Genomic DNA, 19,335 nt, shown 5'->3' on the forward strand with positions numbered 1-19,335 from the left:
GCAGTATTAATGAAGTTTTTAACAAATAATTTTATTGTAATTATTTTGCATTACTGTCCTATATTCTAATATTTCTAAAGTCAGTATGAAAACTGATAGCAGATTGTTTTCTTTATAGGACAAAATAAAATTATTTATATTTAACCAGCACTAGAGCACTATCATCACTCTTACTTACTCAAGGCACAAATAATTTATTCAAATTAATTCAGAGGTAATTTGTGTAATCCATTTTCTTGAAATCTACAAACTACTCTTTCAGAGCAGTTTATTCATTCTCATAGCATTGGCTCTTCATTTTTGTCTTTCTTGTTTCTTTGTGCTCTTATTTGTTTGGCTCTTATATTTATTTATTTATTTATTTTTAAACAGACAAACATACCTAGCTATAAAACACTTGTATATTGTTTCGCCTCTCGTCTATCTGAATGCTTCCTATAAAATTTGGGAAAATGAGCATTCTCAACTCTCTGATACCCAAGTAATGCTGTTCTGTTTAAAAATAAATTTCCTTTAAATATTTTAAGACCAAATTTTATCCTTAAAGTATGGAAATGACAATAGAGCTTGAAAAAAAAATTAGTAATTCTTTAGGAACTGTAGTAGGGATTTTCAAAGAGAAACTAACTTTTTATGTGTGTGTGTGACTATCATATGCCGTTAGCAAGTTTTCATTTTATAGCCAATTTTAGCCACTCTATACTGGTACATCTCTTGCCTAAGGGCTATAAACTTTAATATAGAGTATCTGATACAGAGGTTACTCTCCTACCAGGAAGGCCAAGGTAAGATGTGAGATGCAAGGAAAGCAGGCAGGGTAAATACAAAATCAGACCCTGCCACTGCTGTTTGTTTGTTTGTTTGTTTGTTTGGGCTTTTGTTTGTTTGTTTAATAAAGGGGCAACCAGGGGCCAAAAAAATGCCTAAAATTACATTGTTTTCAAAAAACAAGACATTAAAAGTACAAAATTCATTGTCAGTAATGGTTTGGAAAATGTTTATCCACCTTTAGATCCTTTCTTAAGCTAAAAACAGATAGTAATCTCATTTTGGGGAAAACTTTGTTATATCCCCAGGCTAAGAGGGGAATCTGAAGAGTTCCTGAATACAGAATAATCATCTTAGAATTATTAATGTGTAGAGAAAGATAATGACTACTGGGTAAATTTGAACTTGTGTGATCACTTCCTCAATATCTGTGATAGAGTATGTATTGGAGGAGGAAAAGGGGGCTCAGGTTTTGGATTGGTTTGATTTGATGTCACTGTATATATAAATTTAAATATTATCACCACTGCCATATATTCATGAAAAAGATTGCTGTTACATATTTGAAATATTATCTACATTTCAAAACAGGTACATCTAATTCAAAGATTTGTGGATTCTAGAAACATTACAACTTTAAAATCACATTTAAAAAATGTGTGAAATGTAGCCAGGACAGTGGCACATATCTGTAACTTGGGAAGCAAAGGCAGGAAGTTGTAAGTTCAAGGCCAGCTTCAGCAATTTAGTGAGACATTTGGCAAGAGCTCTGTCTCAAAATAAAAAGAACTGGAGATACTGCTTAGTGGTAAAGCTCCCCAGGTTCAATACCCTGTACACACACACACACACACACACACACACACACACACACGGAAAGTGAAATGTCAAACTTAAAAAAGATCTGCATTTATAAATGTAATTTAATATTTCTAAATGTGTCCCTAAATGTTGGACATATTAGTATTTTCTTAATTCTTCTTCAAATATGAGAGTTTCAAAGTTGTTTACTGTATACATTTAACTTGAAGAACTAAACCTTTTGAAATTTATGACTGCTTAACACACCAGTGTTAGCCATTTTCTCAGTTCCCCACATGACTTCTTTTTATTCTTTGATAAAATGATGAAGTCTGATTTGCAGACAATATTTGAAAAAAACATAACTCTGTGGAGTTGAATAATGATTAAATAAAGTCTAAAATATGAACACAGAAAAAGCTATTCATGTGAAGTTAGTATAACAAATGCCCCTCTGAATTTAAGATAGCTGCAATGCTATTATCTCACCAATAATAATTCAATGATTTTTTATTAAATTATAATACCCGTGTTATATTAAAATTTCCAAAATGTCTCAGTCTTGTAAGTTTTTGGTCAATTTGAATTAGTATCCAACTAAAGCCAACTTATATTAGTTTATTATATGTCTGACTCACATTCAATTTAAAACAATTACTTCTGCATGTTTATTTATTCATTTTTTTTTCTTTTTTCTTTAGTCTTTGATTTGTGGAAAAAATCAGTAAATATTCTTGTTAAATGGGACATATTCTAGATTGTACTTTTTGTGTACTTATAGTAATTTTTTGTATTTCTTATCCCTCTCAGCTTTTATATTTGTATATTTCAAAATGTTTGTGGAAAAGGTTTAAAAATTCAAAAGAAATTCTGATAGAGTGTATATCTGTGGCTGCATGTGTCTATATGTGCCTGCTTATTTTTGTAATTTTGCACTTATTAATCTGAGCATGTAAAATCAAATATTTATATGCTAGGCAGCTTATTCTTCAAGGTGATCCAGGTTTCGCAGGTGTTCAACCAGTATCTCATTTCACACATGTCATCATTACAGTGCACAAACCCTTCAACCACAATGTAAAAATGCATGTGATATCTTGAGTAATATGATTATTGTCTGTAACATAAATTGGAGATCTTTTTTAACAACTTGACTTATTTTCAATAAACTATAGGTATTTTGGGTTGTTTGTTCTTGTATTTTAGGTATGTGTTGATTGAAAATTTCAATTGGTGAAAGAATTGGAGCAAGAAAACAAGCTAAAAATATGTTTGCTGAGTTTGAAAGGAAATATTGTCTTCTAGTCTTATTTTTATACCTTCCCTTTTGGATTCTTACTAGTTTTTGTTTTTGTGTTTGAACCAGCAACTGTGAAAAGCAAAGGAATAGTTCTAGCTTCATTCTTAGCTGAATTAAAGCACATTAATTAAAATAGTCTCCAGGATTTTGCCACTCAAAGTATTATATATAGATATACATATTTTGAAACTGAAATTCATTTTTTGTTCATTTAAATAATTTGGACTCCCTAACTTCAATTTCTTTTTTTTTTGATTCATCAATTAAATTTTACTTTATAATAATTTCAATTCAAATCCCAACTAGGAAGTGGAGTGATTATAAGTTTGTTTACCAAAATTAGTATATACCTTTAAAGGATTTGGAAAGGAATCATTTCTTTTTTAAAAAATTTGTTCTTTTTAGTTATACATGAGAGTAGAGTGAATTTTTACATATTTTTACAAACATGGAGTATACCTTATTCTAATTAGGATCCCAATCTTGTGGACATACATGATGTTGAGATTCACTGTGGTATATAATTATATATACACAGGAAATTTTTGTCAAAATCATTTCACTGTCTTTGCTATTCCTATCTTCCCTCCCTTCCCTTCATTACCCTTTGTCTAATCCATTGAATTTCTATTCCTCCTCCTTCACCCCCACCTTGTTTTGTGTTAGCATCGCCATGTCAGAGAGAACATTTGACCTTTGGGTTTGGGGGACTGGCTTATTTCACTTAGCATGATAGTCTCCAGATCCATCCATTTATCAGAAAATGTCATAAAGTCATTCTTCTTTATGGCTGAGTAATATTCCATTGTATATATACATTTTCTTTATTCATTCATCTGTTGAAGCTCACCAAGGTTGGTTTCATAGTTTAGCTATTGTGAATTGAGCTGCTATAAACATTGATGTGACTACGTCACTACAGTATGCTGATTTTAACTCCTTTTTTATACAGTGAAGTGGTATAACTGGATCAAATGATGTTCCCATTCCTAGTTTTTTAAGGAATCTCCATACTGTTTTCCAGAGTGGTTGCACCAATTTGCAGTCCCACTAGCAATATAAATGTTCCCCTTTTCCCATATCCTCACCAACATTTATTGTTACTTGTATTCTTGATAATTGTCATTCTGACTGAAGTGAGTTGACAACTCACTGTAATTTTAATTTGCATTTCTCTAATTGCTAGAGATGTTGAACATTTTTTTATATATTTGTTGACTGTTCATGTTTCTTCTTTTGAGAAGTGTCTGGTTAGTTCTTTTGCCTATTTATTGATTGGGTTATTTGTGTTTGTTTGGAGTTAAACTTTATGAGTTCTTTGTATGTCCTGAAAATTAAGGCCTTATCGGAGATGCAGGTGCCAAAGATTTTCTCCCATTTTGTACTCTCTCTTCACACTCTTGATTTTTTTCTTTGCTATGAAGAACCTTTTTAATTTGATACCATTCCATGTATTGATTTTTCTAACTTCAATTTCTTGACATACCAAACTCCCTCATGGTGAATACTAGTAATCTTTCTACATATCTTAGGAGTGGCAGTTCTGTTCAAGTTATAATTATTTCCTCAAGTTTCAAAGGCTCTATATTTTTCTATTAAATGAATTAAAAACATCTTGTCTAGGAAATCAGACAATCAATAAGCTGATCAAAACTTATCTCTTTAGATACACTGCTATCTCATACTTCTTTAAATTTAGCCACACTACAAAACTATTTCCTCAAAGCTAGACACACATATTTTTAAACTGTAGCTCTTTTGCACAAACTTCTCTTTCTTTTCTAGCAAATTTAGGCTAGACTTTTAGAATTCATGTAAAAGCATTTTCATCAGACAAGTACACCATGATTCTCCCAGATTTTAGCCAATTCTTTGATTCATTACTATTACACTCTACACATACCATTTTAAGGGCACTTGTTTTGCTGTGGAAAACATTTGTGTATCTAAATTTTCCTAGTAAAAAAGAAATCATGATATTTACCTTCGTTAAATGAATTAGTACTATATAAGAGTATAGGTATGTTTTTTAAATACCTTAAAGTTTAGAAAGCTATACATTGTGGCTATCAATTCCAAACACCTGCTCAAATGGTTGAACTTTTAAGGAAAAAATGACTTAGGTTTTTTCTCATGGCATGCATTTGAAAAATTACCATTCATCAAGTAAAAATTGAATGCAATTAGAATGGGTTATGTTCTATTGTCCTTGAATTTCAGGTATGATCCCAAAACAGACACTTGGACCATGGTGGCTCCTTTGAGTATGCCCCGTGATGCTGTTGGAGTGTGTCTCCTTGGTGACAGATTATATGCTGTTGGTGGCTATGATGGGCAGACATACCTCAACACCATGGAATCCTATGATCCACAAACTAATGAGTGGACACAGGTAAGACTGTCATCTACTAAAGTTACTTCAAGTATAAGAATTAACTTCATTTACCTCTTTTGGAGTAAAAAGATACAAATAGTGATTGATCTAGCCCAGTTGCCTTCAACCAACAATGATTTAGTCCTAGGTTAAGATTGAAATAAATATCATTAAATCACATTTTATGTATTTTTCTGTTGCATGTAATATTAAAATAAACTTGTATTGAAAAGGGACATGCCTGCTTCACTTGCATTTTCACTTTATAATAAGCCATACAAGGAACAGGAATTGAATTTGAGTTAGCTGAAGCAAAAAAGTAAAAGTGTCATATACTTCTTACAAAAATCCTAACACAAGTATATTTGGTTTTACACACAGTTAGAAAAAGGAAATTGGTGTCTGCAAAACTTGACCTTTTTGCCACTCATGTTTGCCTGTTTATTGAGTCCATTCTTACCTAAGAGAATTTGCCATTTGATGCTGTTGTAAGCTCCCACTCATAATCTTCATAACCACAAATGAAATAAAATAAATTGTTGTCCCAGTTGAATTAAAAAGAAAAACAATTCTAAATAGCTTTTCGTATATAAAGTACCCAGTCCTTGACAATGACTTTACCCAAAAGAGGTAGGGAATGATTGGCTTAAATGGGACATTAGCCCCTAAATATAGTTAGGGACTCAGGCTTATGCTAAAGTGTAGCAGCTCCCATTCTGAGTCCGTAGTTATAGGATGCATACTGGGGTGTGTGTGTATGTGTGTGTTAGGGAGGATGAAGGCAAGACAACCCAAGTAGACCTAAGTTTACAGAAAGCACCTGAAGCTTACAGCTTCTATGTCCTGAATACATTCTAAGACTTGTGTCCTTACAGTCAATTGCTCTTTCCTTTTTTCTTTCACAATTTCCTCAATATTTGTATCATTTAGCCTATTAGTCAGAAGTCTAAACATAAGATATATTCCAAATAAATACATAGCTTCTATCAATGAGTGCACTGATTTTCCAAAGTCTCACTTGGTTGAAGTTGATTGATGATCACATCTCATATGCATTAATGGATGGAAGTGCAGAATAAAATTTCTAATGTACAGGCTAAGGTACCTGAATTATGAATCTCCCTCCCCACTAAAAGAAACCTCTTAAATTCAATAAATATAGATATGTTTGGTTGAGCAAGGGAAAAAATGGAAAACTGGAGCAAAGAAGGTGAAATATTAGGAAAAATGAATTCTATGAGTTGCTACAATTCTTCAATTGTGAGAGAAACAATTTTTATCCAAAGGGTACCAAATATAAAATAAGTTACTAATGACTGCTTTTCACATTGTTATACTAAAAGTTTAGATATATTTTGAGTTTTTAACTTTGAGTCCTTAGTATTTCCAAAGAGTACTACAAGAATTAATGATATTGTATTTACTTAAAAAGTCCCAGTTCAATGGTATGTAATTGAAATGTATCACTTATACAAATGAGCATTAAAGGAAGTTTATAGGTGTATAAATGATATATAATATTTTCATAATGTATATGTAGTATAGAGCCTTTATGCTTATCATTCCTCTAAAATTGAAATCAAAATAATGCATGCGGTAATAAGTTTTAAAAGCCTCCTAAAGACTATTTCCCTCATCTGTATTTTGTTATACTGTTTTGTATCATATAATGTCTTACAAACAGCAAGGCATTATGTTTTAAAACTTTATTTTAGTATAATAAGCATTAATTTTAAAACTATTAAATTACTTTAAGATCTTACTTCCACATCTTTTCATTATTTATATTTTTAAGACACTTGAGGGGACTATCAACAGACCCACACAAAAACCTTTTGAAAACTCTGAGGATTCCAGCCTATTGGAAATGTTTCTTATATATGACATTTAATTCCATAAATTTCACTCCACTTACCCCTTATGAAATCCATTAATTATCCCATATATCATTGCCCACCCCCCACAACAAGTGGTTGATCATTGGAATGAATAAGGCAAAATAGTAAAATATCCAAGGATGTGATTATTTGTAAAACTTTCCATGTTAGCTAGAATCAGAAATGATGAAAACAGATTAGGGAGTAATTCCCATACATAAGTCTTAGTGTGTTTTGTAGAGAACATATACACATATCTGTGTGTGCTTATGAATGTATTTTAAATAAATTTTACTGCCATTAAACATTAGGCTTATTTCTGCCATTTAGTTTGAAAAATACAATACATGCGCTTCAAGACTTATAAAGAACTTTATTCTATTTCTCATAGCCTGGGTAAAATCATCCATTCCTGTGTTCTCTTGCTATACTCTTCCAGTGTTCTCACACTGTATGCCTCTACCAGCTGAGTATAAGAAAACAAAACAATGTGTCTTGTAATAATCTGCCTCCAAATACTATCTTGATTGGTAAAATATAGGGAATGTGTGGATGTTTCTCATGCCAATTAATTGAGAACTGTCCGTTCTACTCAGTTAACTTTGGCATGCATGTGTTCAGTTTATTTTCACACAACATATCATATAGGATTGAGAATGTGTTCCAGGGACGCCTTTTAAGATACCTGCCAATGTAGATATACATAAAAAGTGAAGCTACTCAATCTGTTTGCAGTGGAGTGCACAGTACTTCCCAGTATTAATGTATATCAGAGAGCCTTTGAGAAACTTTTCAAAAACTTTTACCCATTACTCATCCATTTCTATTTAATGGTAGGAATACTACATATATATTTGGTAAAAGCCCCTTAGATGACTCTGATGTGAAACAACACCTGAAAACAATTAGGTAACTACAGAAACACAAGGAAAAGCACATGCATTTTAGAGTTAGATGCATTTCAATTTCTTCACTTTGATGATGTGTGACTTACATTTTGTCTCTTGATGCTTGCCACTTAATGCTGTATTCACTCACTAGTCACATGGAGCACGTGGAGATGACTATACACAAGGTAACTGCAGATAATTGTGGTGACCTATAAAAATTATTCTTAGCACAAAATCACCTATGAATGACTTCACATGTCCTTTCCTCCTCTCAGTTTAACATCAATTCTAAAGGAAAATATGCTATTACATTAAATTAGCTTTTATAAACAATGTATTGAGTGAAAGGAATAAAAAAATTAATATTATTTGAGTTCTTTTAAACCTACAGTGAGATAATGGGTAACTAAATACATTAGAAAGAACTGATAGATAATGCAGTTAATTTCCATATTTAGAAAATGAGAAAATGTTCTTTCTCAATCCAGCTCAATATTAGCTATTTTATTTCTTACTTTTTATTCACTTTCTTTATAGTATGAAACAATAGTATTTAATTTCTAGTCTACCCTGAATCTTTAGATCTTAGAAAACCATAATAAAAATTTATATCAAAAAGTCAAATTATTAAAATGTTGGTTTACATCTAAAGAATAAATCTTTTTAAAATTTTTAATATATGTCTAGCTATTTTTTATTTAATATTATTTTTAAAATCCAGTTCTCATTTCAATGATTGTCATAACTTGAAAAAAAAAATGTAATAAGCCACACAGCAATTGTAATTATGGCCTATTTATGAAAAAATATTAAAGTTACTCCATTGTATGTCTCTGTCTGGAATGAATGAATAACACATTTAATTCAATATAATATCTGGGGAAATAACTTCAAAATGATTGCAGTGAGTGTAATATCTGTTTCTTCTCAAATATAGTCCAAGATATCACTATGAAATATCATTGCAAAAGTATACATGCAAACTGCAGAGTAAATCTTTATTGAAAATTTTTCTATAGAAATTTCATTTTACTGAAGCTCTAGTTTATTATTTTTCTTAAAAATTCCATAAATGACTGAAGGTATTACCATTTTTAATATACAAATCACTGCCTTTTTAAAAATGCCATTGTCAGTGTTTCCATTTTAATGTACTGCTTGTGGATGAAAGGAGAAAATGCAAGCATATTTATAATTTTTATAATATTAACCTTTTAAATATATTATAATTTGCATATTTTACTCTGAGAGTAAAATTTGTCTAAAAGTTGTTTTTTATCTTTTTGGACAGATGGCATCCTTGAATATTGGGAGAGCAGGTGCCTGTGTGGTCGTCATCAAGCAACCTTGACTTATGTTTATTTTACTTGGAGGGATTTTATTTGCTGGAGTGGTTATTTTTATATTATATTGCAAAAATGAGAATGTCCTGAGATGAAAACATTTCAAGAACAAGGATTTCTGTAGATTTACCTACTGATGTCAAAGCGATCAAAGAGAATTATAGGGAAGAAGGAAACATCAAAGTGGTGCGTAGTTCTGGCCATATGTTAGTTCAGGAATGGTAATTGGTAATTTATTTTGTATTGTAGCATACAATAACTAGAGTTACCAAAGGCTTGTTTTTTCTTGAGCAGTTGAAAGGAGACTAATATTTGTGACATGAATAAATTACATGACAGCAAATCATTCTATTGTTTTACAATCTGTGGCAATATGGAACAGGTTGCCAAGAGTAGAAGATATGCTGTTTCATCTCACAGAATCTGATTGATTTACTGTTTTCCTAATCAGATGTGGTCATAACAGGAAGCAGAATAATGTTTTATTAAAACAACCTGCTCCTTCCTCATTTTCCTAAGCTACGAGGAAAAATAGAGAATAGATTCATGCTTATCTCTTGCATTCAGAAAACAAACTGTCCTGCTATTCAAAGCTGCATATTTCATCAGAGACAATGGTTGAAATATATTGCAACCATATTAGCAATCTAAACTGGCAAAAGCAAGGAATTGTTTTCATTAGGCTTGCCACATTGCTTTGTGATTTGAACACACTGAGCCAAAGAATCAATACAATTATGGGCTTTTGCCTTATGTTGAGTTCAGTGTAAGCATGGAAGCTAATTATTCTGAATATTATATATATATATACACTGCATGTAACGTCCTTTAGAAATTTTGTTCTTTAAAAAAAATATCTTAGAATTTTTCAAGAAAAAATATAATTCATTATGTTGGAGTGTTTATGATTATTGCTCTAAAGAAGACAGGCTTCAGATTCTCATTTCCCATTTTTCAAACTTGTTACATTACATTATTTTAAGCCAAATGTTTGTAATTGTTTAAATCATAAAATAAGAACATTGCATAATATCCTTAATAAATATACCCATGTAAATTTTAAATACAATTAATAAATAATAGAACATTTGCTTTTATCAGTGTATCTTTCTTCAATAGATTTTAATTTAGATCTAGGTTGAAACTGACAAGGTATACTACAGAGAAAAACAGTGTTATTGTCTTACTTTTCAAAATTAGAGAAACACAAATTGATTTACTCCTAAAGCAATACCATGCAGACACCATTTGTAGTTATTGTTGTCTTTTGTGGTCACTGACTTGAGACAGTATAAGTGCCTTGAAAATATTCATCATATAATAAATTAAGAATTGTTCAGAAGTTTTAAAATGCAAATAAATTCTTCTTTTTAAGTCAATGTAAACCACAAAATTAACCTATTGTTGGATGATGAAAAATGTTTGGAATCTAACAACTAAGGAAATATTATTGAGATATTTTTCCAAGAATATATTGAGAAACTATAAATTCCCCAAAATCTAGATATCAAAATTATTACTTACAATTCACTACAGAAAAATGATGTTGTTATAAATAAAGATGCTTAGAAGCTACTGATTGTTTTTAAATTCTGATTTTAAAAAATATATAACTCTCATCAGTAGCAAAAAATCAACTCAAATGAATTAAAATCTTAAATGTAAGACCTAAACTAATAAACTCCTAGAAGAAAACAAAGGGGGACACATTTCAGGACATTGGAATGGGTTAGTTTCTTTTATTGGACAAGATTCCAAATGCACAGAAAACAAAAGCAAACATAAACAAGTAGGATTATATCAAACAAAAAATCTTCTACACAGCAAAGAGATCCCACCGACAAAATGAAGAAACAATCTTCCGAATGGGAGAAAGTTATGGTGTGGATATGTGGTGGTGCAGAAAACTCATGTGTGAGACAATGCAAGAATGTGCAGAGGTGAAATGATCAGATCATGAGATCCATAAACTTATCTGTGGATTAATTCACTTGAATGAATAACTGGATGGTAACTATAGGCAGGTAGATTGTGGCTGGAGGAAGTAGGGCACTAGGGTCATGACTTTGTGGTTTATATTTTGTTCCTGTTGAGTGGAGCATCCTCTGCTTCCTGGTTGTCATATCCTGAGCTGTTTTTCTCCACCACATCTTTCCATCATGATGTTCTGTCTCATCTCTGGCCCAGAGCTATGGAGTTGGTCAACCATAGACTGAATCTATGAAATCATGAGCTGAAATAAACTTTTCCTCCTCTAAAGTGTTCATGTTGGATCTTTTGGTCACAGTGACACAATGCTGAGTAATACACCATCTAATAAGGAATTAATCTCCAGAATATATAGCAAAACAAAGAGCTCAATAGCACTAAGACAATCTAAGTAATAAATGGGCAATAGAGTTTATAATCTATTTTGTAAGTAAAACAACAGGTATATGGAAAAATATTCAGCATAACTAACCATTAAGAAGGGTGCAAATCAGAACCGCAATGAAATATTACCTCACTCTTGTAAGAAAAAAAAAAAGTACTGGAGAGGGTATAGATTAAAAGAAAATATGGCATATTATTGCTTACAATGTAAATTAGTACACCACTATGGACATCATATTGAAGCTCCTCAAATAATTAAAAAAATAGAACTACCCTATGACACAGCAATAACTACTAGGCATACAGCTAAAAGACATGAAATCAACAGTAGAAGGATGACTGCACTCCCATGTTCACTGTAGCACTATTCATACTAATCAAGAAATGTAAACAAGGTAAGTGTTCATCAACTGATGAATGGATAAAGAAAATGTGGTGCACGTATAACGTGGAACAGTATTCAGCCATGAAAGAAGGGAATCTTGTCATTTTCAACAACATGAATGAAACTAGAAATATGTTAAGTGAAGTAGGGCACAGAAAGATAGGTACTGAATAATTTTATTCATATGTGGAATGTTAAAAGGTGACCTCATAAATATTGGGAGTAGAATGGTGATTAACAGAGGTTGGAGAGGATACAGGGAACAGAGGGAAAGGTTTATCAAAGCATGATAAGTTATGGTTAGATAAGAGCAAGTTCTGGTATGCAATTACACAGTAGCATGACTATAAATAACAATAATATACTGTATACTTCAATGTAGATATGATAATCTGAGTATTTTCTACTAAGCCAGATAGTAGATTCACAAAATTACAATTCAATGTATTATTCTCACTTTTGTTTTCTGAAATGTGGTTATTTCTTATTAAAATACATTTATTTAAAAAAAAGGAAAGGATTTTGAATGTTTTCATCATAAATTGTGATAAATGTTTGAGAAGAGAGATAAATTCAAACTGATCTAAACATAATGCAATGTATAGAAAAGCATCATATGGGGGCCAGGCAGAGTGGCACACACCTATAATCTCAGTGGCTTGGGAGGGTGAGACAAGAGGATCAAGAGTTCAAAGGGAATCTCAGCAATGGCGAGGCACCAAGGAACTCTGTGAGACCCTATCTGTAAATAAAATACAAAACAGGGCTGGAGGTATGGCTCAGTGGTGGACAGCCCCTGAGTTCAATCCCCAATAGCCCCCCCGGAAAAAGCATCATATAGTAAACCATAAATATGTCTAAATGTGGTCTTTGTATAAGTTGAAAGAAGAAAACAATTTAAAATAGTATTAACCAGAAAAAATTGAATATAAAAAGTATAACACAAAGTTTATCATCTTAATTTCTTATTGTTAAGTATATTCACATTGTTGTGAAACCCATTTCCAGAACTATTGTATTTTGCATAACTGAAGCTCTATATGTATGAGACAATGTTCCTCGTTCTCCTCCCCCAACCCACAGCAACCTACCTTCTACTTTTTTTTTTTTTTTTTTTAAGGTCATAATCTATTTTTAATTAAAAATTTTATTACACAAATCTGTAAATACATTTCTTGAAAATAGTTTTACATTACATTTCCTGCTTCTTTGGAAAACGTGAATTTCATGTTCATATCTTGCCAGCCCTCACCTCCCCCTATCTTCCCCCAGTCGACCTTAGATATCTGACTGTGAAAGGTTTTAGGGAGATGTAATCTGTGTGGGTGGCAGGAATAAAGAGCCTGTGTTTTCAAGAGTTTGAACTATGACTACATGGTGATTTTGAGCATATTGTATCTATTTCATATGTCTCAGTAAAATAAAACAAAAGTATCTAACTCTTAGGGTTAAAAGCCTTAATGAATGTAATGAAAGTATTTGGAGGGCTGGAGATGTATCAGTGATAGAGCACTTGCCTACCATCTGCAAAGCCCTGGGTTCAATCCCTCGTATTGCAAATACATAGATAAATAAATGAATAAACAGAAGAAGAAAAGAGAGAAAGCATTTGGAATCTTACCTTAGTAAATAGCAAATGTATAACAAATTATCTTATTATTTTAAAATTGACATGCAATATTTAAATTCAACTCCCTTTCTTTTTATTCATCCTACCATATCCATCTATTGCAAGACAGAATTGCTTCTTCTCATGTGAGGGTAAATTTTCAATTTCACACTTGATTCTCTCCAGGGCAAAAGTTCCATTCTCTTATGTACTTTCCAATTTGTCAAGACACAACTAAAATGCAACTTTTTTCATCTTTTCTCATCCCTCCCATGTGCATTTTAACTTTAATGTCCCACCTACAACGTTTGTTATACCCTAATTCAGAAATCAAAGCTTCAAAATCTTTCCCTATTCTCCATAGATTCTTTTTTTTTTTTTTTTTTTTTTAAATTTTTTATTGTGGGTTGTTCAAAACATTACAAATTTCTTGACATATCATATTCCACACTTTGATTCAAGTGGGTTATGAACTCCCACCTTCACCCCATACACAGATTGCAGAATCACATCAGTTACACATCCATTGATTTACAAATTGCCATACTAGTGTCTGTTGTGCTCCACTGCCTTTCCCATCCTCCACCCTCCCCCCTCCCCACCTTTCCCCTCCCCTCCCCTCCTCTCTCTCTACCTCCTCCACTGTATAACCCTGAGGGTCTCCTTCCATTACCATGCAATTTCCCTTCTCTCTCCCTTTCCCTCCCACCTCTCATCCCTGTTAAATGTTAATCTTCTTCTCCTGTTCTTCGTCCCTACACTGTTCTTAGTTACTCTCCTTATATCAAAGAAGACATTTGGCATTTGTTTTTTAGGGATTGGCTAGCTTCACTTAGCATAATCTGCTCTAATGCCATCCATTTCCCTGTAAATTCTATGATTTTGTCATTTTTTAATGCAGAGTAATACTCCATTGTGTATAAATGCCACATTTTTTTTTATCCATTCGTCTATTGAAGGGCATCTAGGTTGGTTCCACAGTCTTGCTATTGTGAACTGTGCTGCTATGAACATCGATGTAGCAGTGTCCCTGTAGCATGCTCTTTTTAGGTCTTTAGGGAATAGACCAAGAAGGGGAATAGCTGGGTCAAATGGTGGCTCCATTCCCAGCTTTCCAAGAAATCTCCATACTGCTTTCCAAATTGGCTGCACCAATCTGCAGTCCCACCAGCAATGTACAAGTGTACCCTTTTCCCCACATCCTCGCCAGCACTTGTTGTTGTTTGACTTCCTAATGGCTGACAATCTTACTGGAGTGAGATGGTATCTTAGGGTGGTTTTGATTTGCATTTCTCTGACAGCTAGAGATGTTGAGCATTTTTTCATGTACTTGTTGATTGACTGTATGTCCTCCTCTGAGAAGTGTCTGTTCAGGTCCTTGGCCCATTTGTTGATTGGGTTGTTTGTTTTCTTATTGTCTAATTTTTTGAGTTCTTTGTATACTCTGGATATTAGGGCTCTATCTGAAGTGTGAGGAGTAAAGATTTGTTCCCAGGGTGTAGGCTCCCTATTTACCTCTCTTATTGTATCTTTTGCTGAGAAAAAACTTTTTAGTTTGAGTAAGTCCCATTTGTTGATTCTAGTTATTAACTTTTGTGCTATGGGTGTCCTATTGAGGAATTTGGAGCCCGACCCCACCGACTGTAGATCGTAGCCAACTTTTTCTTCTATCAGACGGCGCGTCTCTGATTTGATATCAAGCTCCTTGATCCATTTTGAATTCACTTTTGTGCATGGCGAGAGAAAGGGATTCAGTTTCATTTTGTTGCATATGGATTTCCAGTTTTCCCAGCACCATTTGTTGAAGATGCTATCCTTCCTCCATTGCATGCTTTTAGCCCCTTTATCAAATATAAGATAGTTGTAGTTTTGTGGATTGGTTTCTGTGTCCTCTATTCTGTACCATTGGTCCACCCGCCTGTTTTGGTACCAGTACCATGCTGTTTTTGTTACTATTGCTCTGTAGTATAGTTTGAAGTCTGGTATCGCTATACCGCCTGATTCACACTTCCTGCTTAGCATTGTTTTTGCTATTCTGGGTCTTTTATTTTTCCATATGAATTTCATGATTGCTTTCTCTATTTCTACAAGAAATGCCGTTGGGATTTTGATTGGCATTGCATTAAACCTATAGAGAACTTTTGGTAATATCGCCATTTTGATGATGTTAGTTCTGCCTATCCATGAACAGGGTATATTTTTCCATCTTCTAAGATCTTCTTCTATTTCTCTCTTTAGGGTTCTGTAGTTTTCATTGTATAAGTCTTTCACCTCTTTTGTTAGGTTGATTCCCAAGTATTTTATTTTTTTTGAAGATATTTTGAATGGAGTGGTTGTCCTCATTTCCAATTCAGAGGATTTGTCGCTGATATACAGGAATGCCTTTGATTTATGTGTGTTGATTTTATATCCTGCCACTTTGCTGAATTCATTTATTAGCTCTAATAGTTTCTTTGTAGAGCCTTTTGGGTCTGCTAGGTATAGAATCATATCATCTGCAAATAGTGATAATTTAAGTTCTTCTTTTCCTATTTTTATGCCTTTAATTTCTTTCGTCTGTCTAATTGCTCTGGCCAGTGTTTCGAGAACTATGTTGAACAGAAGTGGAGAGAGAGGGCATCCCTGTCTAGTTCCAGATTTTAGAGGGAATGCCTTCAGTTTTTCTCCATTCAGAATGATGCTAGCCTGAGGCTTAGCATAGATTGCTTTTACAATATTGAGGTATGTTCCTGTTATCCCTAGTTTTTCTAGAGTTTTGAACATAAAGGGATGCTGTACTTTGTCAAATGCTTTTTCCGCATCTATCGAGATGATCATATGGTTCTTATTTTTAAGTCTATTGATGTGGTGAATAACATTTATTGATTTCCGTATATTGAACCAGCCTTGCATCCCAGGGATGAATCCTACTTGATCATGGTGTACAATTTTTTTGATATGTTTTTGTATCCGATTCGCCAGAATTTTATTGAGGATTTTTGCATCTAGGTTCATTAGAGATATTGGTCTGTAGTTTTCTTTCTTTGAAGTGTCTTTGTCTGGTTTAGGTATCAGGGTGATGTTGGCCTCATAGAATGAATTTGGAAGTTCTCCCTCCTTTTCTATTTCCTGAAGTAGCTTGAAGAGTATTGGTATTAGTTCTTCTTTAAAGGTTTTGTAAAATTCTGCTGTATACCCATCTGGACCTGGGCTTTTCTTAGTTGGTAGTCTTTTTATGGTTTCTTCTATTTCCTCAATTGATATTGGTCTGTTTAGGTTGTCTATATCCTCCTGACTCAATCTGGGCAGATCATATGACTTAAGAAATTTATCTATGCCTTCACTATCTTCTAATTTATTGGAGTATAAGGATTCAAAATAATTTTTGATTATCTTCTGTATTTCTGAAGTGTCTGTTGTGATATTGCCTTTTTCATCCCGTATGCTAGTAATTTGAGTTCTCTCTCTTCTTCTCTTCGCTAGCATTGCTAAGGGTCTGTCGATTTTGTTTATTTTTTCAAAGAACCAACTTTTAGTTTTGTCAATTTTTTCAATTGTTTCTTTTGTTTCGATTTCATTAATTTCAGCTCTGATTTTAATTATTTCTTGCCTTCTACTTCTTTTGCTGTTGTTTTGCTCTTCATTTTCAAGGATTTTGAGATGAAGTATGAGATCATTTATTTGTTGGTTTTTTCTTTTTTTAAGGAATGAACTCCAAGCAATGAATTTTCCTCTTAGAACTGCTTTCAATGTGTCCCATAGATTCCGATATGTTGTGTCTGTGTTTTCATTTATCTCTAAGAATTTTTTGATTTCCTTCTTGATGTCTTCTATAACCCATTGATCGTTCAGTAACCTATTGTTCATTCTCCAAGTGATGTATGCTTTTTCCTTCCTTCTTTTATCGTTGATTTTCAGTTTCATTCCATTATGATCAGATAAGATGCATGGTATTATCTCTACTCCTTTATATTGTCTAAGAGTTGCCCTGTGACATAATATATGATCTATTTTTGAGAAGGATCCATGTGCTGCTGAGAAAAAAGTGTAACTGCTTGATGTTGGGTGGTATATTCTATATATGTCAATTAGGTCTAGGTTATTAATAGTGTTATTGAGTTCTATAGTTTCCTTGTTCAACTTTTGTTTGGAAGATCTGTCCAGTGGCGAGAGAGGTGTGTTGAAGTCTCCCATGATTATGGTATGGTAGTCTATTAGACTCTTGAACTTGAGAAGAGTTTGTTTGACGAATATAGCTGCACCATTGTTTGGGGCATAAATATTTATGATTGTTATGTCTTGTTGGTGTATGGTTCCCTTAAGCAGTATGTAGTGTCCCTCTTTATCCCTTTTGATTAACTTTGGCTTGAAATCTATTTTATTTGATATGAGTATGGACACTCCTGCTTGTTTCCGAAGTCCATATGAGTGATATGATTTTTCCCAACCTTTCACCTTCAGCCTATGTATGTCCTTTCCTATCAAATGCGTCTCCTGTAGGCAGCATATTGTTGGGTCTTGTTTTGTGATCCATTCTACTAGCCTGTGTCTCTTAATTGGTGAGTTTAAGCCATTAACATTTAGGGTTATTATTGAGATATGGGTTGTTCTTCCAGCCATATTTGTTTATTTCTGTTACTAAACATGGTTTGTTTTCCTCTTTGATTATCCCCCCCCCTTTACTGTCCTACCTCCCACTGTTGGTTTTCATTGTTGTTTTCCATTTCCTCTTCCTGTAATGCTTTGGCGAGGATGTTTTGAAGAGATGGTTTTCTAGCTGCGAATTCTTTAAACTTTTGTTTATCGTGGAAGGTTTTAATTTCATCCTCCATCCTGAAGCTTAATTTCGCTGGATACACAATTCTTGGTTGGAACCCATTTTCTTTCAGTGTTTGAAATATGTTATTCCAGGATCTTCTAGCTTTCAGAGTCTGTGTTGACAGATCAGCTGTTATCCTGATTGGCTTACCCCTAAATGTAATCTGCTTCCTTTCTCTTGTAGCTTTTAAAATTCTCTCCTTATTCTGTATGTTGGGCATCTTCATTATAATGTGTCTAGGTGTGGATCTCTTATGATTTTGCATCCTGTAGGCTTCTAGGATTTGGGATTCTGTCTCATTCTTCAAGTCTGGGAAGTTTTCTTGTATTATTTCATTGAATAGACTTCTCATTCCTTTGGTTTGGAGCTCTGTACCTTCCTGTATCCCAATGACTCTTAAGTTTGGTCTCTTAATGTTATCCCATATTTCTTGGATGTTCTGCTCATGGTTTCTTAACAGTCTTGCTGAGCTGTCTATGTTCTTTTCCAGTTGAAATACTTTGTCTTCATTGTCTGATGTTCTATCTTCTAAGTGTTCTACTCTGCTGGTAGTATTCTCCATTGAGTTTTTAAGTTGGTTTATTGCTTCCTGCATTTCTAGGATTTCTGTTTGTTTGTTTTTTATAACCTCTATCTCCCTGTATAGTTGATCCTTTGCTTCCTGGATTTGTTTGCGTAATTCGTTGTCGAAGTGATCTTTCATTGTCTGATTTTGCTGTTTAATGTCTTCCTTGATACTCCAGATCATCTGAAGCATGTATATCCTGAATTCTTTATCTGACATTCCATCAGCTGCAGCTGTTACCTCTTCTAAAGT

General features: G+C 33.2%; 1 protein-coding gene across 2 annotated transcripts in view; it reads left to right on the plus strand.

Moving 5' to 3' along the window:
* Klhl1 (kelch like family member 1) overlaps window positions 1–9,361 on the plus strand; it is a 377,975-nt gene extending 368,614 nt beyond the window's left edge. For both annotated transcript variants that reach the window (XM_027938066.3, XM_027938067.3), the window contains 2 exons: window positions 5,090–5,261; window positions 9,302–9,361. In XM_027938066.3, the coding sequence (XP_027793867.1) occupies window positions 5,090–5,261; window positions 9,302–9,361 (232 nt within the window). The remainder of the gene's footprint in view (window positions 1–5,089; window positions 5,262–9,301) is intronic.
* Window positions 9,362–19,335: the final 9,974 nt, after the last annotated feature.

This window comes from Marmota flaviventris, chromosome 4, assembly GCF_047511675.1.
Source record: "Marmota flaviventris isolate mMarFla1 chromosome 4, mMarFla1.hap1, whole genome shotgun sequence".
In the NCBI taxonomy this organism is placed as follows: Eukaryota; Metazoa; Chordata; class Mammalia; order Rodentia; family Sciuridae; genus Marmota; species Marmota flaviventris.